Consider the following 16,911-nt stretch of genomic DNA (forward strand, 5'->3'; position numbering starts at 1 on the left):
GTGTTGTGCTGTGCCGCTTGCAAATACTTCACAGCACACGTCTTAGTAACAAATCTTTTTTTATTACAACATTTCATGGTTTTCCATTCCTTGCAATGGATTGTGGCGGACAAACATGACTGCTGGGACTTTACAAAAAAAAATACAAATCTCCAATGATCAATCTTCAAGCACATGGACTCAGTTGACTTTTTTTTGTTGTTGACACAAAATTATTTCAACCACAAACAAGGTCCATTTGTTTCCAGAACTAGTTGAAATCCATTTTTTTTCATCCTGTGTGCAGACAAAAGAAATAAAAACATACATACAACAGTATCATTTTTGGGGTGTGGTGGTCATTAACAGCGTACAAACAAAGTTGTGCATTTCCGAAAATTAGAAAGACGACATAACAACAAGAGCGGAAAAGCTTGACGCCTTAGCTTTGGCGCAAAAAGCAGCAACGAGGAAAGTCGGGTGGTGACGTGGTGTTGACGGACGGGGGGGGGGATGGTGACGCACTTCCTGGGATGCAAGACCCTTCCTCGCCCCTTCAACCTCTCCGCTGCAGAGCCACGTTGGGCGTTCAAACACTTCCAGGATCCCGTACCACCTCCTCCTCCTCCATCCTCAAGATGGCGGCGCGTCGTGTCGATCGAAGGCGTCGTCCCGTCTGCGCGTCCGACTTGCTCGGTTATCGTTGTTGTCTCGTCATTTCGGTTACAAAGTTACACAGCTAGAAGAAGTGACTGGTGAAAACAAGGCAATGCGGAAGGAAAGGAGGAAGAAGGGAAGGAGTGGGGGGGGTGTCGGGGGATGGGAGGGGGGGGGAACGCGGGGCATGGCGAGGGGCTTCACGACGTCGCCGCCTTCTCCTGTTCGATGGCTGCAGGGGAAAAGAAAACGCTGGGTCATATTTGCGCAATAGCACGACATATTGCATCAACAGACTGACAGAGCGATAGATAGAGAGTCTTACTTTCTTTTGTGGGCAGGATGTTCTTCTCCTTAGTCTCCGTCTTCTTCAGCTTGTTCTTATCGAAGCTGGTCACCTCTGAGATGTCGGGTTTGTCGCTCATCTTTGCAGGTCTGCAAGATCACAAAAGTCCTTAATTCAAGAAAAATGAGGGTGAAAATAGTCCCGCGGAATAATTGTGCAAGTAATGGTTTTAATAATTCCCGGGAGTCTCGATATGCAAAGAGATTTTTTTTTTTTTTATAATTGAACGTGATAATATGGATCCCCTCCTGAGTGTGAAGTCAGGGCGTTGGCCAAATTTCATTACGCAGATTACTTTTTGCTCCGTATGGGCTCGTACGCCTTCGTTCTTTTGTTCGCCCTGCGGCTGTGGCCGTCGTGATTTGACTGGCATCCAACCAGTCATCCCACACTGCGATGTTACAATGAAGTCCGCTCATTTACATAACAATAGCGGACCGCGGTGCAGACTCCCAGAAGGAAAACAAAAGGAGACGCAGATGATGACGAATTAAAAAATACGAACAATTATTAAACAGCCACTCTAGAAAAACTAAATATTTGTTCCCAGTCATGCCCAGATCCACGTTGGAGCTCCACACCCACCACCTCTTTCCTCCCATGCGGTTGAACGTGAAGCAACCACCGCCCTGGTCCAGTTGGACATATCTCACATGCAGCTCAAAATCAATCGTCGTACGCGACACATTTGAGGCCCGTCGATTCCCTCCGTGGGATAATGGTGGTGGTGGGGGGGGGTAACAAAAGGAAATACACTTTTTTTTTTTGGGCGTGCGCATGGGTTCGCCTGCCGGACAAAGGGCGCGCGCACGCACGCTTGTATCAAATCATTAGCTGCTCCTCTAAAAATAACGCCATTATGTGGTTCCATATGTTTTCACGGGCGCAACGCCATCATCAATGCAACAATAACACTGCTGAAGAGCTGTAAAACAAAATGGAGAGAGAGGAGAGAGAGAAAGGATGACAAAGACAAGTGATGATTCACATGGCGCTTACCGATGAGTCGTCTGGTGAGGACAAGTTATTTTGAGGTTCTGCTCAAGAACGGTACAACAGTAAAAGGCGAGACAGGCTGGGACGCAAGCTTACATATAGTCACAAATATGCTAATGACGTCTGACATCACTAGGAACAAATCCAGCGTGGCACCCCCTGCTGGCGAGAGACTTGAACAGCACTTTCGAGTTTTGAGGTTGGCTGGATTAAAATAAGAAATAGAAGTGGATCCGCGTCCAAATATTTTGTTTGGTTGGTTTACATGCTTTTAACAAACAAAACACGTAAAAATGTAAGCGTTTATTTCCTGCGGGTGTTGCCTCTCGATAGCATTTGACGACGGGGTTCATTAACGTGTATGAGGTGCCCTCTAGTGGTGCGATCGAGAGAAGCCACAGATTTTCTTTTTTTTTTTTACCATCTATTTATTGGCTGTTTTGAAAAATCTTATGGCACCCCTCTAAAACACAGTGACAAAACCTTTATCATAAAAAAAGGAATTGCTGTGACCTGCTTTCAACCTGCACTTGTGACTGTTCAATTACTCTACTTGAGACTTTCTAATAAAGGACTGAAGGGCAAAATTCGGTGTACACCCTGGATTGGGCGCGAATCACATCTTCAATGAGCCTAACATTCACGATTAAGATGTGTCAGGATTGGAACAAGGACACTCCAAGCACGAGCACTTGAACCGAGATACTAACCCATGACCTCTCAAATGTGAGGCAGACGTGCTAAGCACTTGGACACCCTGCTGCCAAATAACTTTAGCTTCTCAGCAAAATTACCTTAACTCCGGGCTTTTAAATGACTGAAGACTTGAGCGATGTCCTCAAATAAGACTTTGCATCACCTCCGTTCCGGTACTGTTTCACCATTTTATAGCAATGATGTGTAGCACAATGAAGCAAGAGATGGACAAGAAAATGTTTGGAAAGCTATTGTCAAAGTTTTATTGTCAAAAGATGCTGCTTGACTTACAATACAAAAAAAAAAAAAAACATCAACGACAAAGAAGACCGATTGCAGTTATAAAATTCCTCTGTGTCATGGCTTGAATCGCGTTTCAAGCCATCTTTGGATTGACGGTGAATTGATTGTGACCTTTTTTTTGAGCATTTTAATACACATTCTGGGTTATCAGACTGCAACTAAATGATTTTTAGCAACAGCTGATGTGAACACTTGGTGGGTAAAGGTGCGTGTTATGAATTCTTCTGTTAAAATTTATTTTTAAGTAAAGGAGTGGAAGTGGAATGCTCCGTTTAAAATTAAGCACAGGACATGATAGGTACATAAATCAGAGCGAGGGTGGGGGTGGGGTCTCTCTCCATTTCTTGGATGGAAACATTCAAAGACGATCTGCGGGCGAGACCTTTTTGGCCAAAACCTCCTGAGCGCCGAAGAGCCTTTTGGTAAAGAGGCGCAGTCGCAGCAGACGGAGAGGACAGAGGGAGCGAAGGGACCCCTCCCCCACTGGCCTTTACAAGGGGACGTGGCTGAAGAGGTAGGACACGGATTCACCGTTGTGGGTTCTCCTGATCGCCTCTGCCAGGATCATGGAAATGTCAATGACCTATAATATTGAACAGACACGTTGTCAGTACTCCAAGAATGGGAATTTAATTACCAGAAGTAAAAAGTAATGGTTGCATCTTTAATTATGCACATATTTTTTTGGATACATTGAATTCTTATTTATCGCAGGACAACAAAATATACAGTAGTCATTAGTGGACAACTTTATACTCCAATTTACCATTATGCTAAATGAGTGGCAGCACTGTTTGACGGTAGTGGGACAAAAGTGACAATTGAAGCCAGTCACCACGTTCGCAATTTGGAACATGTTCATTCGTCTACTGCTATGACGACTACTCTTCAACGTGGCATTTTTTTTCTTGTTTGGTCAAGTCACGCAATGTACATGAGGAAGCTACATTTCTTTGCCAGCTTATTAGTGCTCAATAAAAAGTAAGAGGCAGAAGCGGTCATTTCCAAGATGAAACTCCAAGTGGATTCATGTAAATGATCAAATTACAAAAAGTTTAATTTCCTTTGCAGCCTGGCCATCCCAACTAATCGCCGGCCGAATGGTTGGAGAGTCTTGCCCAGTTACAATTTAATAACTGCAGTGGCTATAAAAAGTCTACACACCCCAGTTCAAATGCCATGATAGATCATTTCAAAACTTTTTCCTTAATTAATGAGTCCTGTAGTCTGACACACAAACATTTGAGACGGGGGGAAAAATGTAGTTGCAAAAGTGTGCACACCCTCTGATAAATGGCATGTAGCCATGTTTGGAATTAAGCAATCACATCAAGTCATGTTGAATGGCAGTCAGCACACACAATTAATGTGCCTCTGATCCCGATCAAATAAAGTTCAGCTGTTCTAGTAGGCTTTTCCTGCCATTGTAGAAGAGGTCAATAAAACGATTCCCAAGGCATTAAATATAGCACGAGATCAGATCGTTTTGGTGTATGCATGTCGACAGGCACCTGTATTTTCGGGCAGGCCTTCATCTTCTCCTCCTGCGGGATAGTGTTGGTCACCACCACCGCCTCGAACGGTGCGTTGTTGATGCGCGAGATGGCGGGACCAGAGAAAATGCCATGTGTGAGGATGGCATAGACTTTGACGGCGCCAGCATCAATCAACCTGAAGCACGAGAGAGCGTAGGTCAAAACGCCCGCAAAGGGAAGAGACACTCAAATGGAAAAAAAAAAAAAAACGCGCAGCTGTGATACCGACTTGTCGGCAGCGTGGCAGATGGTCCCGCAGGTGTCGGCCATGTCGTCCACCAGGATGGCCACGCGGTCCTTGACGTCGCCCACCAGCACCATGCGGTCCACTTCGTTGGCCTTCTTCCTCTCTTTGTGGATGAGGGCGAAGTCGACGTTCAGTCGGTCCGCGATGGAGGTCACGCTACACGAACAACGGCAGAGTCACATCTCACGGCCAATCGTCAAACGGGAGACCACGCAAGCGCAGCACGCAACGTGTAATTCATTTTGTTGGATGTTTAGTTTGACATGGGGATGCAACTAACTTACGACCACTATTATTAAAAACACAAAGAAAATTCACGTAAAATAATGACAATATTTGTCTTTGCAATGACCCAATGAATAAATATAATTCATAGAATCACACTTGTTGCATAGTAAATTCATTAAACGTGAAGCTTGTCAAAGTGACCTTTTTTTTTTATATGCAGCTCATGGGAAGAGTTTGGACAAGCCATACTTCTTCCTGTTTTGTATTCAACAACATTGCAGTCATTCTCGCCTATTTTAGTTCCCCGATTTATGGCTAAAATCAGGTGAGGCGAGCTCCAATGTCAGCGTAATTAATTAGCCTTTTTTTTTTTAATTTATCATGCTTAATTAGAGATTGAACATGATTTCAGGATGACGTGTTGATGTTGATAGCAAAAGTTTCTGACGGCAACTTAAACTGGCCTTCCAGTCAAAAAGACGAATCAAATCAGTCGCCTCGTGTTACTTAAAAATAAAAGTGCACCAAGGAACTTATGTCCGTGTATGACTGTACATATTTGGGAGGATTTTATTCTGAAGTGGGCTGCGTGTTACTCAATAAAGGCTGAAATTGTGACGATCGGGCCTCAGAAGCTTCCCGCCGTGGAGCATCTTACCGCTTTGCGCCCCCAGCGTCAGGAGACACAATAATGCAGTTTTTCCACTCTGGGATATTTTCCCGTATCCACTGCAGGACAGCCGGCTCGGCATATAGATTGTCCACAGCAATGTCGAAAAAGCCCTTTAGGGACAAAGACATTGACGACGTCAATCGAGGGTTGCCAATTTGTAATTAAAAATTCATCTTGAGTTGAAGCACATTTGCCCAACTACACTTAAAAGCGCAAAGGTTCTGAGCAAAAAACAGCTTGAAGTCTTTTTTTTTTTTTTTTAGAATAATTGTTCATTATTTGCAAAACTGATATTTTTGGACTCAAGACTAAACACTCACCTGGATTTGTGAGGCGTGGAGATCCATGGTGATGATATGGTCGGCGCCAGCCACAGACAACATGTTTGCCACCAGCTTGGCTGATATGGGCGCTCGGCTCTGGGACAAGCATGCGTCACGGTCACAACTCAGGTCAGTGAGGGAAGGGGGCAAATACACACTTCAAAGACAACAATCACTGAGAGTTTTTTTTTTTTTTCCTGTAGGAGGATCATCATAGTGCAGGCGATTATTCTGAGATTCTCACTTTGGCATTTCATTTTTTAGCGGTGCCGTTGATGCTGAGCTGTCGGCTCACGAAGAAGTCGGGCTGAGCAATTTTGAAAATTGCGATCGCCCCCCCACATCAATATTGCAATTGGAATATTGGAAGCTATTATTTTATCTTTTTAACAAACACAAGGAATAAATGAATCTGTATTACAATAAAAAAATGATTTATTATTATTATTGTTCATTTTGTCATTTTTTTCCCACCAGATATTGTAGACTTTGTGGTCTAAAAATGGCATTTTTTATTTTTTATTTATTTTTTTTACATTGCGAAGGCGATTTCAAATCAATTTATTGTTCACGCATACTTTGAAATGACTAACACTTCATTTTTATACTAACCTATAAATTAAACAATGATTCCCAACCACTTCACCAAATCATTGGCACTGTAGGGAAATTATCCAATTTCATATAACGGGTTCCAAACGGATATTCATTTATTGACTTACTATTGATTGATTATGCATTAGACCAAAGCGTGAAGTTCTTGCATTGAATTGTTGGAAATGTGCTTTTGTGAAAAAAAAGAAGAAAAAAAAGAAAGACAAATAATGCAAATGAAAATCTCCGTCTACCTTGTCCTTCTTGTCCTGCCGGGCGTAAGGGAAGCAGGGGATGACGGCAGTGACGCGGGACGACGAGGCAATTTTGCAGGCGTTGATCATAATTAACAGCTCCATGAGGTTGTCGTTAATCTCGCCGCACCCGCTTTGGACGATGTACACATCCTCGCCGCGCACACTCTCCCCAATCTCCACGCTGTTGGTTCAACGGGGGAGAAAAAAAATAGCAGAAAATTAAGTACAGTGCGGGTGATCGGTTTTTTTTTTTGGAGGGGGGGGAATCTGCAATGAAAGGCATTGAACCACTAATTAATCGGATAAAAATTGATTTTGCATTCTTAAAAAAACGATACAATAAAGCGCATATGAGGACAGTTATTCTTTTTGACCACTCGGGGTCAGCATCCTTAAATTCTAAATGATCAATATCAATTGGTGAGTCGGCAAATGAGAGTATTCAGTGTTAGCTCAAATTAGCAGCAGGCTATCAACTGTCTTACTGCTAACTTGCCAATATGTCGAGTGACTGTCCTGTCTTTTGTGGCCCATTTTTTTTCTTGATCAACACCATTGTGCTTTTTGGAGTCAAGCTTTTTTTGTATTAAATGTATTTGATGAATTGTTTTGGTACTACGAGCCTTCACATCAGTACGAATGATAAGATTAACTATGCTTGATTTTTCTCTGGCTTTTTTGCAGTCTATCTAAGGCATGTTAACATTATACACAAGAAACTACAAAATCTCATTTGGTACAAAAATAAAGTCAGATTTTTTTTACATTTTTGTTTCACAAATATTCAACTTTTAATCGATGTCCAACACTTTCCGTTAAATGACCAGAACACCTTATTACGCTTCCGTGGCTTCATAATTTAAGATTTAAAAAGCAAGACATTTTAAAACCGGCACCTTAAATGGATTATTTCAATTTCCATTATATATCAAATGGAAAAGTGTTTTGCAGAATTCAAACTCAGCATCTGATAATGGATTGTTTTTGACCTGAGTGTTTCCTTTTGCATTTAAACTGCACAATTAATCATCATTTGCCTTCTGTCCAGCGACACTTGCCTGCTCCGCACAGAGCGAGACAAAACCTGCGGGATGGAAACTCGCTGAACAAGTCCGGGCTGAGTCCCTATGCAGCACACACCGGTGCGGTATAGTGAAGGCACAAGCAGGAGCAGCAAGCATGTGTGTGAAACATTCCTGTTTGGGACATGGCGCTCTGGACTCGTGCCAACTTGGCCTCAGCCATGTGATCACTGACCCTGGATTGCTTTCACGCTCACACACTGACATTTAACAGTTTTGCACAGAATCCATCCTCAAATAGTTTACTTCATCCACGTGGAAGATTTCCATTTCGCTTTGGTGCAAAGGGGATGGGGGGGGCATGGTCTGATTAAATCTCTCTGCAACAAAAGTGCATTCTTGTTGTTATACCAAGCAACCGCCGCTGACCTTGAACGGCAAAGGTCAGCTGGGGAAAGCCTGTGTGGGAGCTGTGAGAAGAAGTGTAAACTTCTCACCTCCTTTGTGTTTGAGGGGGGTGAGAAAAAATCATTGTTTTTAAATGTGTGTCGCCCAAACAGCTGAGTTCCCAAGTTGAAAACCGTGGAACAGCAATATCATCAGCATTTCCCGAATTTGACACCAGGATAATGAGAACAGTTAATGCTTAAAAAAAAATCCCCCTTGTTTTTTTATTTGTTGTGGGACATTACAAATATTTTGTTAACGCACTTAAGAAGCATTTTCGGGTACCTGTAATTTACGTGAAAATTTATTTTTCTGAAAATGTTTCATTTTAGTCTCTCCGTCTGAAACCAAATCTGTAATTTCTACTTCTTACTTCGTGAAAATAGGCTAGTTACTTAATTCCATTTAAAAAAAAGTCACCCGCGGTGAAGAATCTTGACTGACTGAGGCGTTGGGGTTAACCAGGCAGTGGTAACAAGGATGACAAAACAGATTCGGAGATGCACGATATTCTCCACCCATGTCCTTATTTAGGAGGATTGTTTGATGTTAGCTCCAAGAGGCATTTTTACGGGGCGAGTACAGACCTTAGTCAGGTGTATTTTTTTTCCAGTTGTTATCATTTGCTTATTTAGCATTTTCTGTTAGTCAGTATACATCAATGCATGCAAACACATGCTGTGCGACCTGGCTTATGTGTGACGGGTACTGTAAATAATTGACAGCAAGAAAAATAATTTTGACTTTTAACTTATTTAATTCGGCAGTTCCAATTTAAGTCATTTTTTTAAACAAAGGTATCTCAACTTCTTAAGTACGCAGTGTGAATACTTTCAACTCTGTAAAGGTGCCGTTACTGATGAAATTAATAGAAAGCTATGGAAAAGGCGCACAAATCAAATGCATGTGATTCAACCAAGTGCTGCATGTAATCAACTAAACTCGAACATTTCCTACATAAATGTTTTTTTTATTGCAGTGCCACTGACAGAAGTCACGTTACTATCCATCATGTGTCAAATATCCTTTGCTGTCCATAACTATTGAATTAATTGCCTCAGCAAATGAAAAAGGCTCCTCTTTAGATGTATTTAATTTACTTCTTGAAACTTGTCTTTTAATTTTATGTATTCCAACAGCTTTGTGATTCATACATACACATACATATATTCACATACATACGCATACATACATATATATACACAAATATTAGAAGAAATTAGTCACAACTTTTTTTTTTTTAAGTTTACTGTGTCCAACGACTTGCTAGCTACTCTGAAGAGGCGCGCGAAGGAATACTTGCTATACCGTGACAATGTTTTCATGGTTCTGACTCGCCAACGGCAAACACACTTTTGTATGAAAGAAAAAAACTCGTACTACAGGTTATCTCGCAACATTGTGTCGACTGTCAATTTAGTTTGTCGAACCTTGTGGCCCAACATTTGTGACTCCATATTGAAACGGGAAACGGCTAGCTAGCATCCTTAGCAAGCAACACGCGCTAACATTTCTTTTCACTTTATCATTCACACGTAGTTTATTTCACGTGCACGCTGCAAGTGGAAGTTAAAAACAATGTTGCAGCTGTAATTCACATTAGCGAACGGAAAGGAAAAGCCGTGTCCGATAATGGATGTATTGACGTTAGCTTACTAGCCTGGTGTGTTTACATGAGGCTAGCTGGTCACGTGTGGACAACTACTATTGTTAGCTTCGTGCTAACGTTCCGAGAAGGATAGTCGAGGACGGACAGCCATCCACCCACTTCACCTCACTTCACCTCACTCCAAGTTGCCAAACGGAGCATAAAAATACTCGCCATGTTTCCTGATTGCTGAACTTCTTGGTTATCACTTTGCCCAGATCCAGTCCCAGTCGATCGGCCACTTTCTGGGACAGGTCGTGGTGAGAGCTCCCGCTGAAGAGGACGATGTTCGGCATGTTGCAAAAAAAAAAAAGCGGTGCGGTTAAAAAAAACGAAAAAAAGGAGAACGTTGCAGCAGGTCACCCCGCCGAAATAGTCGCGAAAATGGGAGCTTCTGCTAATGTTGCATTGCAGAGTAGCAGAGTTGCAGCACCACCGGGGGTCGACGGCAGAGAGAGAGGAGAACTCACACGGGTGAATGCGTACTGGAAGGAAGTGGGCCCTCATTGGACGCCGATTCATGTGCTACGGGGCGTCAACGCACACTTCCAACATGTGCAATTCACACAGGTGGCAAAAGTACTGAGAGTAAAATTACAAGTACTTGTGGAAAAAAAGAAAAGGAGGCTGGTAAAATTACAAGTACTGAGTTACAAACATAAAGTAAATTATCTTTAAAATATGAGCCTCTACCAGTGGTTGACGTCATGTGATTTGAGGGTAAAAAGTAATAAGGACAAAAAAAGAAGAAAAGTTACTTTTAAGAAAATAAACAATTCAAAGGTTTGGGGCCATTTGATTCATTGTATTTTGAAAGGTTTTGCATTATTTCATTGTGTATTCTTCTTGAATACGTGAAATTATTGTATTGTCTATGATACAAAATATGAGCATCACGGGAAGGCGGGGAATGCTGGGAAAGGGAACATGTGAAGTTTGTCATTAAGGTTTGATTCTGGAAGCACTTAATAAGCCTGTAGAGTCGAGGTCTCATGGAATTAAACAGTCTTCAATATATTTAGGTCCAAGACACCAATAGAATGATTTTGTTTCTTGGTACCAGTACGAACGTGAGCAGAATTGTGAACCAGATGCTGTTGTCGGATGGATTTTTGTTATTGCCGTTGTGATTTGAAGCAGTCACCTGATAGTTACTTCTTGCAGCTTGACACTGTTTGTGAAATTGAGCCTCCTAATTTGATTTTCCACTCGGAGTGGTCAGCTGAGAGTTTTATGCCCCTCATGTGTCACATCATCTCAGTCATGCGCCAGGCAGCAAACGAGCCCTTAGTCGGAGTTGAGGGAAGGTTTCGTTCAACTGATGAATCCGAAAGAGTACATTTCAATAACTACCAGCTACACAACACGCACTATTGATCTAAAGTTGCACTGAGCATACATGGACTTTGCAAGACTTCCCAAGTTTGCGGCAGACAGCTAATCTGATTCCATGACCGAACAAGTCACATTCCCTACCACGCGCGGAAAAATGTAAAAAACAAAACTAAATCGATTCCAGCTCATCGATGTCAAAACGAACAAAACAAAGCTAATTGACGAATTAGCCATTTGGGTGATTTCACAGAAGAACAAACAGGCAAAGACACTGATATTTTTCAGAAATATATTTTATAGATGTCAGAGATGAAACGTCCAAAGCGTAGGTCCCCAAGAAATAACATTATTTTTTTTCATCGTTAGAGACATAGACAGCGAACAAAAAATAACTTCTTTCCCATTTACATGTAAACCAAGAATTGCTCTTGAGCCACAGTGGTTATTTATTTGTAGGACTGGCCGAGGTGGGTGTGACAATCAAATGTCCTCCTCCAAACCGTTTCCCCAATTAAAAGCGCAGCATTACTCCAGCGTCGACAGTGCCCGTTTCAACATCTTTGAAAGAGGAACATTCTTTGGGAGAGTCTTTCATGAATGTAGCAGAGGTTTGGCAGAGCAAACGCAGTCCATCTAGATCCACTTTAAGTGCTGAAATCACTCGCCGGAAACAAGAAGAACCATAGTGGAGTCGTTGGGACAAAGTCTTTTTCAAATGTTTGCACACCGGATAGGAGGAAAACTCTTGGAACGCCACCAGCTTTTTTCTTTTGTTCTTCCTCTATTGTGCAAATACATTTTTTTGTTACATAGACAAGCAGGCATGCTGACTCACAAACCATGCAAAGAGTTAAAGTTGTTGCGAGCTGGGGGCAAAAAAAAAAATTAAACAACTTGTGATTCATTTTACTTAAAAAAAAATAAGAATCACAGAATTACTCAAATGGAATGTTTTTTTTTTGTTAGACCATAAAGTAAAAACTCACATTTAACAAGTTTGGAAAAAAATAAAGACTTTAAAAAAGTGTGATGGTCATCATCAGGCGTCAATTCTGTTGACACATGAAGAGAAGAGTTCACTGATGACTTCTTGGCACCAGATAATTAAACTACTCACTATGTAGTGTACGTTGCACCACTGTCAAAAAAAAAAAAAAAAATCTTCCTTTTGGGGCGCAGGTAGTGACAAAAATTGTCTTGCAATATATTGATTATCACACTTTGATGCTAACCCCCCCAAAAAAAAAGGCAAAAAAAGAGAACGTCGGCTCCTTTCAACATCTGCATGCCCACGTTTTCTAAAAAAAAAAACACAGAAACAGCTCGCTACATAAAATGGCCTCAGGACCTGCTTGCGGCGAGATCACAGGCATGTCACCAAGGTAAGGTAAGTGCATGTCATATACGTGCACGAGAAAAAGACCACCACGTAGGCAACAAAGTGATTGACTCTATGAGGAGAAGTCCAAAGCAGTGCCGCGTGATGACTTAACATCGAAACAGTGCAGTCGATGAGTAGCTAAATAACGCTGCTTGTTTTGTTTTTTTTCCTTTCTACGTCATGGAGAAACACCATACTGTGTTCCGTTCACAATATCATAGCTGTCATTAGAGTACATTTAGAAATTTTCCATATACAAATCTTCTATAAACAGTACGTTATAAATACACAATCGATGAAAAACGCAGTGGCCTGAAGAGCCGTACAAAGAAAGAAAGTTGCTCTTTACTTTTGATAAATACAAAAAGAACAAATTCTGGGATGCTTTTTTTTTTTTGTGAATGGCAGCCCTATAACTATCCAGAATTAAGAAAAAAAAAATACCAGTGATAAACGTTAGAAATAAAACTCACTAGAAAATAAAGTAGTGGAAATTGATGGCGTGTGGGGGAAAAAAAAAAATTAAACGTCGATATGAAGAGGCCGTCACGCCCCGCAAAATATACTCAATTTTATGTACAAGACTGGAGTTTTACGAGTAACTAGGTAGTTGCCAGCTCAGCACAGAAGAGCAACGATCAAATTCGATGACCTAAGAAGCCTTTTCCTAATGTACTGTAAAATGTTTGTGAGATGCAGAGTCATGCTTTGGCTTTCTTTGCTTAACATTCCAAACGGGGCGGAAAAGGCCGACCTCGCCTCTCATGCTTGTTCTACAAAGCCATCTTTTTTTTTTTTTTTTTTTTAAAGGGAAGCTACATAAAAGTCAAAGCAGTTCATTCCAAATGATGTCCCTTTCCGCTCAAGCCGGCAACTACCTTTCACAGAGCATGTCCTTTTCCACAGAAAAATAGATCCATCCAAAAAAGTAAAATAACATCTTTAAGAGGCCTGCATGGCCACGTTCCAAGTAAACATGCTGAAAGATTGTTTGCTCTATTGTCCGAATTCTCATCCCTCCCTGGCGCTGATCTCCCAGAAGGAAATCTTAAGGCAAACTTTTCCTGAACAATCGTGAAATCCAGCGGACCCTCACCAAGGCACTCCTCTTAGAACCTCTGATGAAAACGAAACGTCTGTAAGAGCAAAAGTCCACAGTGAATGCATGTCGTAAATCCCGAGCTGCGACCGGCAGACGGGACGTTGTCGGTCCCCGGTGTTCATACAGTGTTGGCATCAAGACGGAAGCCGTTCGGTTTCCGCAAAGAATCTCACCTTTCCGCGGTGAGACCTGAAACTTGTCCCGCCGACCCCTCCCCACTTCAAAAGACGTCAGCAAATGTTGCCTTGGTCACTCGCCACTGCGGGCCGCCGTCGTAGGGGGGGTGCGCGGACTGACGGAAAAAAACACGTCCAATGGAGCACCATGAAGCAACTCTTTTTGTTATTTTTGTCTATTCCAGTCTCCTGCCTCCTGATTGGCTCCCTACTCTGAGGCTGAGCCCACCCCCTGTCCCTCCGCCAAACAAGATGGCGCTTAGTGTCGGGGTGGGGTGGGGGGACTAAATGAAGGGATCAGTCGAGACTCCTTGCTGCTCAAAGACATGTCCTCCGAAGAGGTCAATGGTAACAGCGTGACATCGCTGCGCATCTCCCCTCGTTACAGTGGTTCCTCCTCTTCCATTGGTTCCTCCTCTGGTCTGAGGAGGAAAGATAAGACAGCAGAAAATGAGGGTCCAGACAAAAATTGTCCAATTTTTCACCCCACATTAACATTTTTTTTTTTTTTTTTAAATGAATGACCCGATTAATCTATAAACTGAATTTTACCGCGACCTCAAATAATTCACATCTCCGGGCCCTAATAAAATGACTTCCCGTCATGTTATGACGTGCTTACCTGTGATCCACAGCACTCGAGTTGGCCACCGACAGCGATGCCATGGCACTGACAGCCTCGGCCTCCTCGGAGTCGCCGCGTTTGGTTTCCAATAGGGAGAGGCCGAGCTGTGGCGAATGGCGACACACCGAGCGCCAGTATTTACCTGAGAGGAGCGACGACAAGCAGGCTGGGGAGTTGAAACGACAACGGTAGATGCGACGGATGACAAGTGGAACTTGGTGGTTCTCAAAATGCAGGCCGAGGGCGCTCGTGAGCTGCAACCTGCGCTCCACTTGTGTGTTTTGTCAGGTGCCTCGACTCACGATATAAGCACCTGATTAACTGAAAGGGGAAGTCAACCGCCAAATCTTCTTTACAGGAATATATTCTATGCAGGCCAACTAGTGGAAACACATTCTGATTAATAGTGCGTTTCAGGAGTTAAGCAGTAAAATCAACCTGTTTTTAGCCATCTCAGGTGGCAGCCATGTTGTCACTTCTGTCGACCGAAAATGACATCACAGTTACTCAGGGCTCAGATAACGACCAATCACGGCTCAGCTTCAGAAAACAGATGAGTTGTACAAATCAATCTGAATGCCATGTTAAGGCGAGTGAAGGCAAATGGAACATTTTCTTGAGAATAATTTTTGCGGTGGTGTGAGGGGGAGCGGCGGTTTTGTTTTCGTCAGCATTGTATGATTATTGCTGCAGCGTTTTGGAGGTATACAAATGTAGACATCGGATGGACGGGGACACAAGTGCATGGTATACTGATTAAAAAAAAACAAAAAAACTGGTTTAAAATACACAAACCAAGTCCTCCTCCAAAAGTTTGAGAACCTCCTGTACAACTTACAGTGAGTCTCGAGAACCTTCTCCAGAGAACGCACGGCATTGAGGTTGGGCCTGTCCTCGAGGACCGCCTTGGGTAGTGGGTCCAGCTGCACACGCACGCACCATAAGAAAAAAAAAAAAAAAAAAAACTGAATTAAATGTTGCATTTCCAAACTTTCCACAAGGGGGCGTATCATCTCGTTCAGCCTCCTTTTTAAAAATGTTCACCAGTCAGGTTTACCTTTACAATCAACTTCATGAAGGATAAATCGCAAAACTCAGGAGCTTTTATCTGACTGTACATTTGCAGGTGACGATTTGAAATGTCAAGAGAGAAATCAAGCATTCCAACTTCGACAACCGTGTCCACTTTGAGTGTGTCCTATTTACTCGATTAAAGGAGTCGAAATGATCATTGGAAAGCGGCCTGCTCACCTCCTGCCCCAGCAATGCAGCGACGCAGGCCTCTGAGGCGTCACAGATGGCCGTTAGATCATGACCCCCTTCCAGAGCCAGGACCAACCTGCCTCCGGCGAGGCTCATCAGCTGGCGGGTCAGAAAGCCGAAACCTAAACGACAGCGAGCAGAGTGGTTGGCGTACAGTTTTAAAGAGCAACGGGATCGGGTTATAATTACCATTTAAACTATTAATATAAGCGATTATAAACATTTTTACAGGGCATTAGTGGGGGGCATCAATTATTTTTACAGGCATTGCTGGGTCCTCATATAGTAAATACCCCTGCGGCTTAATGAGGAGATAAGAAGCTCACTTTACAAGACCTTGTACCCACATTTGGATGTCAGCGTGTAGCCTCCAAGCGGTGGAGGGTGTCCTTCCACTGCGTCGAAGCCAGAGGACACGAGCACGATGTCGGGAGCAAACTCGTTGGCAATGGGCATCACCACTGACCTAAGATGTGAGACAACATTTCAGACTTTTGACATTATTTCCAAACTGTATGTCGTTGAGGGTCCGCCTGGCACCTGAAGGCGGCCAGGTACTCGACATCTCCAATGGGTGGGTCAAGGCCTCCGGTGAAGGCGACGTTGACGTTGAACCCGACTCCTGGGCCGCTTCCCACCTGCAGACGGGACAGAAACGTATTACATCCTACTTTTGACGAAGACTTTTGAACAAAATGACAAACGCCTGCACCTAAGCACATTTTCTCACCTCCTCAGGTGCGCCGCTACCGGGGAAGAAGTTGCCGTCGTCATAGCGATGAATAGACAGGTACAGAACATTGGGGTCGTCGTAGAAGGCCTGCTGGGTGCCGTTGCCGTGGTGAACATCCTAAATGACAGGTTGTGAGCGACGGGCTTTCCGCAAGTGGACGTTATCGTCAAACCAACCGGCGTGCTTACCCAGTCGACGATGAGGATCCTGTTGATGTTGAGTCTCTGCTGCAGCAGTTTGGCAGCGATGGCCACAGAGTTGAAGTAGCAGAAGCCCCTGGATTGGCAAAAGACAGTCAGATGTTTACTATCTACTTTGTTTTTATTTTTTAAATGGAAGCACGAT

At 43.0% G+C, this 16,911-nt stretch overlaps 3 protein-coding genes across 5 annotated transcripts in view; all 3 read right to left on the minus strand.

Annotated features, from left to right (window-relative positions):
* Positions 1-42: 42 nt before the first annotated feature.
* Positions 43-2,113, minus strand: LOC148339578 (thymosin beta-12). 2 transcript variants are annotated; one of them, XM_088291651.1, is made up of 3 exons: positions 1,982-2,113; positions 962-1,071; positions 43-868 (listed from the first exon to the last, which is right to left on the minus strand). In XM_088291651.1, exons 2-3 carry the CDS (start codon positions 1,059-1,061, stop codon positions 837-839), a joined length of 132 nt encoding a protein of 43 aa, XP_088147777.1. In that variant the 5' UTR covers positions 1,062-1,071; positions 1,982-2,113; the 3' UTR covers positions 43-836. The 2 variants fall into 2 exon arrangements, with proteins under 2 accessions (XP_088147777.1, XP_088147778.1); XM_088291652.1 differs by lacking the exon at positions 1,982-2,113 and adding an exon at positions 1,568-1,928.
* Positions 2,114-2,911: 798 nt separating this feature from the next.
* Positions 2,912-10,499, minus strand: LOC148339579 (ribose-phosphate pyrophosphokinase 2). Its single transcript, XM_088291516.1, has 7 exons — positions 10,126-10,499; positions 6,832-7,015; positions 5,981-6,079; positions 5,646-5,770; positions 4,742-4,915; positions 4,489-4,648; positions 2,912-3,560 (listed from the first exon to the last, which is right to left on the minus strand). Exons 1-7 carry the CDS (start codon positions 10,245-10,247, stop codon positions 3,468-3,470), a joined length of 957 nt encoding a protein of 318 aa, XP_088147642.1. The 5' UTR covers positions 10,248-10,499; the 3' UTR covers positions 2,912-3,467.
* A 1,064-nt stretch (positions 10,500-11,563) lies between these two features.
* LOC148339580 (histone deacetylase 4-like) overlaps positions 11,564-16,911 on the minus strand; it is a 39,773-nt gene continuing 34,425 nt past the window's right edge. For both annotated transcript variants that reach the window (XM_088290493.1, XM_088290492.1), the window contains 8 exons: positions 16,755-16,842; positions 16,564-16,683; positions 16,374-16,471; positions 16,181-16,299; positions 15,822-15,955; positions 15,409-15,493; positions 14,568-14,712; positions 11,564-14,367 (listed from right to left, as the gene is read on the minus strand). In XM_088290493.1, coding sequence (XP_088146619.1) covers positions 14,328-14,367; positions 14,568-14,712; positions 15,409-15,493; positions 15,822-15,955; positions 16,181-16,299; positions 16,374-16,471; positions 16,564-16,683; positions 16,755-16,842 — 829 coding nt within the window. In that variant the 3' untranslated portion in view covers positions 11,564-14,327. The remainder of the gene's footprint in view (positions 14,368-14,567; positions 14,713-15,408; positions 15,494-15,821; positions 15,956-16,180; positions 16,300-16,373; positions 16,472-16,563; positions 16,684-16,754; positions 16,843-16,911) is intronic.

Source organism: Idiotropiscis lumnitzeri, chromosome 3 (genome assembly GCF_059441095.1).
Source record: "Idiotropiscis lumnitzeri isolate Australia: NSW breed Sydney's pygmy pipehorse chromosome 3, RoL_Ilum_1.0, whole genome shotgun sequence".
In the NCBI taxonomy this organism is placed as follows: domain Eukaryota; kingdom Metazoa; phylum Chordata; class Actinopteri; order Syngnathiformes; family Syngnathidae; genus Idiotropiscis; species Idiotropiscis lumnitzeri.